The following is a 10,975-nucleotide window of genomic DNA, read 5'->3' as shown; positions in this document are numbered from 1 at the left end:
CGGCGCGGCAGGAAGAGCTGGGTTTTTCCTCCTGCCGGTCACCGCTTTGAGCGGAAAGCCGTTCCCTGGAGGGGGGAAAGAACCGAAACGCGCGGCGGCGGCTGCTTCGGGCTGGTAAAAAAAGTCCTTTGTGGGAAAAACAAAGACTTTGGTCCCGCAAGCCCACGTGCGATTAACATTGGCCCCTCGCGTGGGTTCCGCCGGTGCCGGGAGGTGCAGGCCCTCGCAGAGCCCCCGGCATCGCCGTGGTGCAGGTTACTGCGGATAAATGGCATGAAATGAGGAAAACGGGGGGGGCTTCTTTTATATTGCAAAACCTTTTATGTCCAATAACCCCACGTCTCATTTGTCACGATAGCTTGCTGCACGGAACAAAAATTGACATATAAATGTATTCCATAAAAAAAACCAAATCCAGACACCAAAATCATGAATGTGGGGGGAAGCGTACGACGCAATAACCAAACGCTGCTGGCGTGGGGAGCGCTGCGGGCGGGTTGCTGGCTGCCTCCATCGCGTTTCCGGTGCCAAAGCTCCCAGCCAGCAGACAAGCACGGTGTAATTCGTAGCTGAGGGATCAATCTGCTCATGCCCCCTTCTCCTTGTGTCCTCCCCGGCTGCTAGGACAGGGACACACACCCTCCCCAGCACACACACACCCCGCCCCCGCCTGCCCCAAGCCCCGGGGAACCCCCGGAGGTGCTAGAAGAGACAGGCGTCAGTCACAGGGGTGGTGCAGGGGGATGCTCCCGGCACCCAATGCCTGTGGGGGGTTCTGCTTGCCTTCGCCTGGACATTCCCTGCGCATTGCTGTGCTCTGCTCCTGCCTTTTGAGGCAGGCTGGAAGCGAGAGGAGCCCTCTTCAGTCCCCAAGGGTTGCCCTTCTCGCCTCCATGCTTTCGGGAAACATTCCTTAACCCTGCTGCAGTTACCCTCCTCCTCCTCCTCCAGCCTGGCCTCCCCCAGAAAGCTCCTGCATTTCCCACCCTGGTGCAGCTCAATCAGAGCGCTGCTTCTAAAAAGCCCCCATGTTTCCCAGCGATGCCGCTGTGCTTGTCTTGCGGTATTGTCCTTCGGGGGTTTTGGTGGCTCGGGTTTGTCCGTGTTACCTACGTTAACACAGGGCACAGCCCGTGCGCCATCGCAAACGAGCACAAGCAGAACGCTGTTTGTCAAAAGCCAGGCTTTCTGGAAGCATGGCATTGAGGGATCCCAGTGACTTTCTGATCCAGGCTCAAGAGGGCCCACACGGGCAACCTTCCTGGGCCTATGCACGCATGGAGTGCAAATGAGCCCTTCCCTCATCAGCAGCTCAGTGCCCCATCCATCAACTTGGCGCTCTGCAGCACCCTGCTTCTGGTGGCTTTGCCTTATGCTTCTGCTCACTCCTGAGAAAGACCCGAACTGGCTCAAACTCTGCATGATCAAAATTAATCCCCATTCCCTCAAAGTAGCTTTGCCGCAAGGGTAAGGAGGCAAAGGAAAGGCAGAGCTGAAGGCACACCAGGGTGACAGGACGCCACCGAGGACCCTTCTGAGGCATCTCTGCCTCAGGCAGGTGGCTGGAGGAACCCGCGGTGGGTTTGCTGCCCTGCAGATTGCAGCTAGCGGAAGGTGTGCAGCTCACTGGTTGCCGGCATGTGTGGCAGGAGACCGACCAGCACTGGGCAGTGGCGAGGGGGGAATAACATGGTGTGGAGGACTGTGAGGGGGAAGAAACACGACAGCTCAAGCGCCACTGCCACAGCGTCCTGCTGCGGGCACGTCCCTGCAGCAAGGTGTGCTGGGGGCGATCTCCAGAGCAGAGGCTGGCATTGCACAGCTCGGATCCATGCTGCCTAGCTTGAGCGCTTCTAGGCCTCGCCTGGCCTCTGTATGCCATAACCAAGGTGGGAGATTTTGGGGGGGGGGCTGGATCTGTCCCATCATTCTGTGTTTGCGGAGTCCCTCCATGAGCAGCCCCTCATTGTGGTTTGGATTCTGAAGCTTTGCTGCAAAACAAGTGATGCACACAAACACCACGTCGCCTGCGGAGGAGGGCGGCGCACAGCACGCAGAGACAGCTGGCTGAGCCGCGCCGCTGTCCACAAACAGAACAGAGAAACGCACCCGAGGTCACGACAATCAACATTGCGGTTGTATTTACATGCATTTTCACACGATAGTATTTTGAAAGGTGAGGTTTCACACAGGAAAAGTGGGTGGACTCAGGACCAGCTTTAGATATCTCCAATTAAATGTACACAACTACTTGAATAATTTCTCCCCTAATACCAGTATGATGCTCGCTTAGGGAGAAGTTGCGCTGCAGTCACAGTCACTTTTGATCTGGGATTTTGTTAAACTGTGAGTGTGGCAGCAAGGAGAGAGGTGGGCAACTGGCTGCAGACGTGACAGGTAGGGTGGGGGCGACCACCCAGGGGTCATCCGCTCCTCCTCGGCTCCCAGGAGGTGGAGAGATGCGAGCCACCGGGCAGGGAGCCCTGGCTGTGCTGGGGCAGTCCTGGTGGATGAAGGCTCACGGCCACCAAGTAGCTGCTGCCAAATGGGATACTCCCCCCCAGGCAGCAGAGTCAGCTCTGCGAGGACAATCTGCATCTACAAATGCCGCAGCCGCCAAGGACCCTTCCTCAGCAGCGTGTTCCAGTGCTTGAGTGCTCCTGTGCCATGGCTATTCTGCCCGCCACACAGATGGACTGCATTTTCAGGCAGTGCCCTGCCGCTCTGAAAACCAGCTCTGCCTGTCAGCACCCTGCTTTCCCTGGCTGGTGTGCAGGTGCCCACTGCTGAAGCAGGGAAGATCTTTCCAAAACCTGGATGCTACAGGAGCTCTTCCTGCTCTGCCTGATTCTTGGCAAAACCTTACAAAATCTTCAGTGTTCTTGATGTGTTCATGTGTTTCATCCCATGGTGTTTATATAGGCCTGAGTCCCTTTTCTCTCCAACGAGTCTGTGTCCGGGATCAGTCCATAGAAGCCTGTTGAGATGTGTGGCGGGTGGAAGGAGGCTCCGAGACGGCCCAGCCAGGGGGACCCAGCAGCCACCCCGAGGGTCTGGCTCCCCCTGGCAGCCAGCCAACCAGCTGGTGCTGAACAGCCGCCTTGGGCTCGCTGCCCCGGCTGAGGGACCCCACAGAGAGACACTGGTAGAGCTGCAGCAGAGCTGTAGGACACTGGTCATCATCCCTGGAGCCTAGGGACCTGAACCCGCCTGCAGCAGCCCTGGTACCCCACAGGCTGGAGGTAGGCTTGCCGCCAGAGCTGCTCACTGGAGTGCAGAAACACCCAGCGTGCCCAGGGCCGCCCTTCAGCTGGTTTCACATCCCTTCCCACAGCAGGGGACCCCCAGCCCTTCCTGTGGCCAAGCTGCAGTGTGGCTCCAACCGCCCTGAAAACCTCAGCAGTGTCTGCCCCCTCCCCAACCGGTGTGAGCGAGGCAGGATCCAGCCCCTCTCAGCATCTGGACACCAAACAGGACGGTGATGGGAATGAAATGGCACAGCTGAAGGGCTGGAGCGTCCTCATCCCCCCCACTGCAGGATGGTGGCACTGACTTCTGCCTCGTCCCCCCTTTAGGCTTTTAGAGGCAGCAGTCAGCGCTTGATGCACACAGGTGAGCAGCAGCAGCTAAAGCCAGCAAAGCATCGCTCGTTGTGTGTGCTCACAAACAGCATCGGGCCGTTGTGAGAAATGCTGACAAACCGGACGCACGCGCAGCAGCAGAGCCTGCCTCTGGCCTGTCCTAAGGTAAGAACCAGCACGCAGCGATGGCACAGAGCAAGCATGGGCAGGGACAAGCTCATCGCATTCCAGATTGTAACGGTCACGTTTGGCAAAGGCATCGTTGGGTTTTTTTCCTCTTTATTTTGTGTGGGTTTATTTTGTTCCTTTGAAAATTTATTGGTTTTCTCAGCCACTTTGTATTTTGCATTCTGTGTTCTGAGCTCCTCACTGACACTTTCATGTAAAGGCTTCGGGACCAATTTTGCTTCAAAGCTGTTAGACGGCTGCAACGGCTGGGCTGAAATCAGTGTGGTCGCTCTGCACACACACATCTCCAGAATACAGCCCTTTACCTCACGACGCCCGTCCCAGCTGTACAGAAGGAAGCTTTGGGTGTTTCTGGTACCTCACATTACATTCATCAGACCTCATCACAACAGATGGACCCAAAGCATCAGGTACACTGGGCCAATTAGCAGATTAAGGGTTCCCATATCGAATATACCTGTGCTATACTGATGCCAGTTTTAAACAGAGAAAATGGGAAATAATTCAAAATACCTCTACTTCTCCTAGCCATGACCTAGGGGCCCAAGCCCCATCTTCCAATTATTTTACGTTTTCTCATTTTTGCGGCATAGGCCATGATCCAGCAGAGCGCTTAGGAACGTGAGTTGTTTCAAGATTCTGAAAAATTGCTGTGGAATGGTACCTCGGGGCATGCAAGTGCCCTTCTGAACCAAGACCGGAGCCTTTAGCTCCCAAACGAATATGCCATTTCCAGCGTCAGAAGTGAGTTGGTGAATTCAGTTAGTAAGGAGGAATTTTATCTTTCAAAGTCCTTTGTGATATTCCATGCAACGTACTGAAGCAACGAGGAGGTGACCACTTATTTTGCAGCTGCGCACAGCAAACCTCCGTGCCCGAGGGACCGATCCCTGCTGTACCAACCCAGAAAACCCCACGCCTCCACCAGCAAGGTTCAACGCTCAAAGCCGCATCCTTCCCTTCCCGTGACGCCTGAAGAGGTCTGCTCCAAGACACGTACAAGTTCTGTGAATGCTCCAACTTTGGGCAGCGACCAACTCTAGTGCTGATGACGGAAAAATAAATAAATTGATTCTGGGTCCCTGCAGTGAGGAAAGTCTCTTCTTGCCCCACAGGCAGCATGTGGCACCAAAGGCAACTTCCCAAAGGTAGCACTGTACCTCCCCCGTCCCTCAGCTGAGGCCACTGGTGCATTTGTAAGAGGAAACACCACCAGCATTCTCCCCGTCTGCCAGGCAGCTGCTGCGCTCTTCGCATGGGTGCCTGCACTTCAGCAGAGTGCAAGAGAGTTGCTGGCCTTCCTGGGCACAACATGCGAGGCTTCGCGTAAGGTGCCGTGAGATCCTCAGCTGGCAGGAGCGATCTGTCCGATTATCTGCCGTGGTGCTCTGGCTGCCCCCAGGCGACCCGCACGCTTCCCGTGCTGAATGGCAAGGAGTGCTAGAAGGCGCGTGACAAAGGGGTGGGCGTCATGGGGTCCCTCAGTAGAGGGGCTGGGGGTGACTGGTGTGACCATCAGGTGAAAGACAATCCTCAGCAGACATACATATATAATATGTACAGTGGCCACAGATGCGTCTGCACCATGAAGGAAATCATCCAATTTTAGACTGCAGAAAATAATCAAATTCCAGGATTTTTCAGCGCCAGGTGTCTCCCTCTAACTTGCTGGGGAAAAGAGACAGGAACATCCAGGTGGGGGCTGATGAAGTGGTGCAGCCACCAGGTGTGGTGTTATTTCTTCACTCTATTTCAGACCAGGAATGCAGGGGCATTCTCACATCTCGCGCTACATGCTGTGGACAGAAAGTTATCTCTGTGGCGTCTGGTTTGGTTCGTGCCTTGTCTCTCACTCTCTTCAGCTCCTCCAATAGAGCCACCAGCATCAAAATGCAGAGCTGAAGCACAGGCATGAGTTTGGCAAGCAGGAAGTCCCAAGCCTCTCCGCAGGGATCACACGATTCGGGCTTCCAGAGCACACAGAGGTAAGGCAGTGTAAGGAAAGCCCTGGACCTACCTAAACCCTCGCCATGTGGTTTTCAGTCCATGGTCCGTGGATTTTTTACAAAGCTGTGGAGCACTGCTAAGGTGTCTCCAGAAAGTGTCTAAGAAAATTACGCCCGTTACCACTAAGCTTAAACCCACCACGGAGGACGCTGAACCTCTGTCAGAAAACTACTGGGGGTTCCACGAGTTGTGAGAAGCTGAAAACGGCTGCTTCGGTTACAAAATCAGGCTGCCTGCGCAGCGACTGCACTCACGAGTTACTCCTGAAATTCACAGTCTGTAGCAATGTGAGAAAAGGAACCAACACAGGAGGCTGCATGCTGGTAAAGGTCAGCTGGCCCACAGGGAGGGTTAAAGGACTCCCCGATATTCCAGCCACGGGCACCTACAAACACTGCAGTGGGCTGTGTTCATTACTGGCTGACACGAGAGGCAAAGAACGAACTTGGGGGAGACGAAGAGGACAGTATTGTCATCCAGCTCTTTTTCCTTTTGCTGCTGTTCCTGCTCACTACAACGAAGGTGCTGGCTAGAACTGGGCTTTTGAAAAGACTGAAATTCTTAGCAGGGCTCTGCTGAAAGAAAAGCGTGCTCCCTGCACTCCTGTAGCAAGGACTGGGCTGCTTGCAATTCAAATAATTTACAGATAAAATAAAAACCCCACAGAGCACTGTATGTTGGTGCTGCTGACCCCTCTGGTGCCACGCTGGGTGGGGGATGCAGAAAGTCTACGCAGCGGTGTGTAGGCGGAGCTCCCGCCCGGGGGTGGCGAAGGGCCCATTCCCGAACATGCATGTCACTTGGGTCAATTTGTCTGAGCCTTGTTCAGCGAGCACGTCACCTGGGGGGTGCTACAAGATTGTGGCTCCGGCAGCATCCTCACTCCTGGGGTCCTTCAGGCCAATGATGAAACTGTTGGTCCTCCTGGCCCCGTGAACTAGGGACACCACTTTGACTTTATCCACTTGATGGCCCCTGGCTACAAGAAATTCAATATCCTCTTCAGGAAACTCACCTGTAGGGATTTTAAAAGAGGAGTTTGTATCTGAAACCACGGTTGCCTTTGCTGCAAAGCTCTGTTCTAACCCTGGTGGGATCTGCAGTGCAGAGGAAGCCGCCTGCAGCCCCTTCAGGGGTCCCGGCTAGGGCGAGCCCAGCGGCCAAGGACCAGTGCTTGCCACGCTGAGGAGCAGCCTTTCAGCTCCAGCAGCAAAGGCTGTTCAGAGCCGGGCAGTGCTCCGTGCAGCGGGGAAAGGAGAGGCTCCAGAGGACCATTTAAAGATGTGGAAGATCCTCCTCTTTGGAAACAAGGGGAAAATGCGCTGTTGGCACCTCTGGTCATTATTCTCCTTACAGAACACAGGGTGGTCCCTGCGCTTAATAAGAGCTTAGTTACAAATAATAGTTATTAACAGTTATTAGTCAAAATGAGGTGCAAGGCAGCTCAAAAAAACAGCAGTAAAACAAGCTGCCAAATGACAGACTTTGTGCTAAGCCTTCCAACGGCCCCTTCATGCATTTCTTAACCCTCCCGCCACCTACCCTAGGTTGCTTGCTCTTCTGCCTTTGTTTATTTGATGCTTTGTAATTTCTGTATGAACAGAAGTGCCTGAGGACACGAAGCTGGGAATGCAGCTGGGCACACAGGAACCCCACAGTTATTGAAGCTGTATACATTGCAGATGTGTCTTAACATTTACTTTGTTGATGCCAAATGTGCAAACCCACAAATTAGGACCTTTCAAAGGTTTGGATTGGTTTTAATTGCATGCCAGTTTCCAAGTCTGCAGGTCACACTCGACTAACATTTTTAGATTGTCCTCTGAAACAGGAAGGCCTAGAAACTTTGGCTATTTTGTGTGACATGAGAACGAAATTTCCCCTCTGGTTCACTCCGGTAAGGTACGGGGCTTTGGGAAAAAACACCAAACAGACCAAGACTTGAAACAACAATGACAAGGGCTGGCAGCAGAGTCTCCAGAGCGTCAGCACTGACACTGCATTTCCAGCACTGCCACAAGCCTTGCCTTCTCCCCGGCTGGTGGACTTAAGGGACAAGGACTGGGAAGTGAGAGGATAGCATTTATGGCAATGGTAACAAAGCCTAGGAAGATCTACTGGCTTTCAGGGCCTGTCCAGGTAAAGCTGTGACTGCAGACTTGTTTCTTTGGATATCCTCAATGGCATCGCATGACCAAAAGGTTTTAAGGACAGGACAAGGCTGCTACCAGGAGGTGAGCTGGGACAGGGGGAGAGTTGGGGAGAAGCACCTGAAAGAGTTGGGACGTGTGGTGGCGGAGGGGCATGGCCCAGCAAGGGCTCCAAGCTTCGAAGAAGCTAGGGTTGCTCCTTTTTGTCTTCCCCAGAACGCTCCCCACCCACTGGGGGCCCTTGAGCACGGTGAGCGTGCGCTGGGCTGTCCCACTTCTGCAGCAGCGAGCTAATGAAATCCTGCTCCTTTTCCAAACATGCTAGAGTTGCAGGCTGCACCCCCCCAGCATCCATACTCACTGTCAACCTGCAAGGTGTTGGACTGAAGCTGTGGGTGAAGTCGACCAAGTGACAAACTTTCACTCAGATTCTTGTTAAATGTTAAAACATTTACCAAAACCTGCAAGAGAATAAAAGATCCTCAATAACAAGGAAAAGTAACAAGAACAGGAGAAGCCAACTTCCCGAGCATCCCCCAGTTGGTGGCTCCAGCATCTGCAGATGCAGCAGGCAAAGATTTTGAACCCTTTACCAAACTGCATGAACTAATGCGGGGTTTTGCATGTAGGAAGAGGCCCTTGAGACATGGCCCATATGTTGCTGGTGGAAAAGCAGTACCTCTTCAGCATTGCAGGGGGGTTTTTGTTACATAGCTCCTGCTAAATTAGGAGAGTTGTGGGTCTGGAACGTGACGTAACCTCTAAATATGTTCTTGTTACAGCCAAAAGCTCAGCATGTGACTCCTCCAAACAAAGCATTAGGGAGCAATGGTTGGCTTTAGATCTGCTCTCAATGATGTCTTCCAAAAGGTCAGGGGAGCGGGAGCCACTCTTCTGCCATTCTTTTTAGCAATCTACTGCTGTTGTGCATGCCGTCAAGCTATTGGCAAGCACTTCACCTCGTTACAAATCATAATCAGGAGGAGCTGCCTGATTTACAGCAAGTGCTGAGCAGGGACGAATTCCGTTGGGAGTGCACGGAAGGAGCTTTCACAGGGAACAGGGCTTAAATGGCTGCCGGTCTCCTGCAATTTTCTGAATACAAAATGCTACTTTTTTTTTTCCCTAATGATCCTCAAGGTGAACTGTGAGCAGGTATTAGAATGACACAAAACCATTACAGAGTTTGCCAAGATGCTTTTCCTCTACAATTATGAGCAGTGCCACCAGGAAAGGCGCGAGAGAAGTAAACTTCTCTCAGAGAAGGCTCTCAGAGATTTGAAAAACCAAATGTGTGGAACTGGTGACGTGGAAGACTGACCTGGTAATCCTGAGGACACAGCACTGACCTGAACGATGCCGCTCAGGGCTCTGTCCCCGTTGTTAGCTCCCAGACATAGGTACGTCCCACACATCCCCTCAGATGGTCTCACGATGGTGGGCAACAGGAAAGACAGGGGCCGTTTCCGAGGCTGAATGAGATTTTGCTGCAGTTGAAGAAAAGACACACCAAAAAACATCAACCAGCCGACCAAGGCTTTGCTGGCACTTGGGTTGCACAGGTTCACTCCTTACTCTTTATGCTTCAGCCAGCCATTGCACTTGTGCAGTTTTACAGGGCTGATGTCCTCACTGCTACGACAACGCTCTCTGATGTTAACAGGATGCGTCCTGTTTCGCACCCTGGCTCTTTTTTAAAGAAAGTTTATGGAGCCATCCACCCTTCTCTACAGTACCAGCCCCACCAAGTGGGATGGTTTCACAACAGATGGCAAGAAAAAACAACAAGGCAGCCCTGGAAGCCACCGGTACTGGTCTACAATTGCTTCTTTCTAAGGTCTGAAGATTTTTTTTTTCTGCTATTTGTTATTTATAAACCTGCAGAGCAGCAATTCATAGAGAGGGTCTTTAATTCAAACCCACAGAAAAGGACGGTTGTTTTAGAGCGCATCTGGAGTACAGGGAAAATAGGTAGCTGAGATGTGCAGCATCCTTCAATAAAACTGCGTTATGATAACCGATGCACATGAAGCTATCTCTTTACGCTGTTGCAGTGGCTCGTATAATGAAAAACTAGGACCTTTCTACACTGTTGTCTCTTAGTTATTAATAAGGCATTAAATAGCCTCCCTGTTGTGGAGATGAGAAGAAAATTGGAAAAAAAAATGGTACAGACAGCTCAAATAAAGAATTTGTCAGGTCATTCATTACCGGCCTGGGAATGGAGTGGTTCATTGTCTTATTTTGCCAGAAGTCCAACATCTGGCTGTTCAAGAGGACTCCAGAGGGTGTTATTATTCCACTGCCAAAGGGACGATTCAAAGAACTGAAAAAAAAAGTGAAGAAATCTCATGAAAATCCTCCCAGAGACTTCTGTACACCTCAAGGCTTCCAGGGCTCCCACGTTCTGTCCCATTTTAGCTTGACAGAGACTCTTTGGTACCTCTTTAGGGCTGGTGAGATGCGAGAAGCGAAAGTCTCCCTGCACACATGAGCAGGGACATGTGGGCGATAGCAGCTCTGTCCCTCCCTGCGTTTCAGGATTCCCCTCGAGGGGATGGATCTGTCTCCATGCCCGTGTCAGTCCTCAGACTTGGCCATTGCCTCTCCTCCAGGGAGCAGATTCAGGACAATCCAGACACATCTTGCTGCGAGAGGGCTGCAGGATTGCACAGGGCAGAGCAGCACTGGCTCACGCATCTCCATTCTGTCCTCCCCGTTTCTCCTGTTGCAGGACTAACTGGGACAGAGCAGCCCAGCTCTTCAGGTCTGGCCCCATCCTGTCCTGTTGAACCTGCTTTCTTCTCCCAGCTCCCACCCTCTGAGTACTGTATGGAGGGAAGACTTAAATCCTTTACCTTACGACTGCAACAATGAAGTCATCGGGTCCCATGACAAGGACCTGGCTAGCAGCGGGTCCACTCTCCACAGAGAAGTGAGGCATGCGGAGGTTGGATGAGAAGGACTGGGAGTCATTAATCAGCTGGCGCAGGGAATTAGCTTCTGATTTACTTCAGCAATGGTGGAGGGAAAGTGGGAAAAACAAGC

The 10,975-nt window shown here is 52.6% G+C and overlaps 1 protein-coding gene across 1 annotated transcript in view; it reads right to left on the bottom strand.

The window, feature by feature from the left end:
• Positions 1-2,243: 2,243 nt before the first annotated feature.
• Positions 2,244-10,975, bottom strand: part of GGT7 (gamma-glutamyltransferase 7) — a 22,472-nt gene continuing 13,740 nt past the window's right edge. Inside the window, exons 11-15 of the mRNA XM_009637778.2 lie at positions 10,786-10,938; positions 10,139-10,253; positions 9,277-9,414; positions 8,289-8,388; positions 2,244-6,792 (exon numbers count right to left, since the gene is read on the bottom strand). Coding sequence (XP_009636073.1) covers positions 6,629-6,792; positions 8,289-8,388; positions 9,277-9,414; positions 10,139-10,253; positions 10,786-10,938 — 670 coding nt within the window. The 3' untranslated portion in view covers positions 2,244-6,628. The remainder of the gene's footprint in view (positions 6,793-8,288; positions 8,389-9,276; positions 9,415-10,138; positions 10,254-10,785; positions 10,939-10,975) is intronic.

This window comes from Egretta garzetta, unplaced genomic scaffold (assembly GCF_000687185.1).
Source record: "Egretta garzetta isolate BGI_Z169 unplaced genomic scaffold, ASM68718v1 scaffold440, whole genome shotgun sequence".
Lineage (NCBI taxonomy): Eukaryota > Metazoa > Chordata > Aves > Pelecaniformes > Ardeidae > Egretta > Egretta garzetta.
This window is presented reverse-complemented; position numbering and strand designations above follow the sequence as displayed.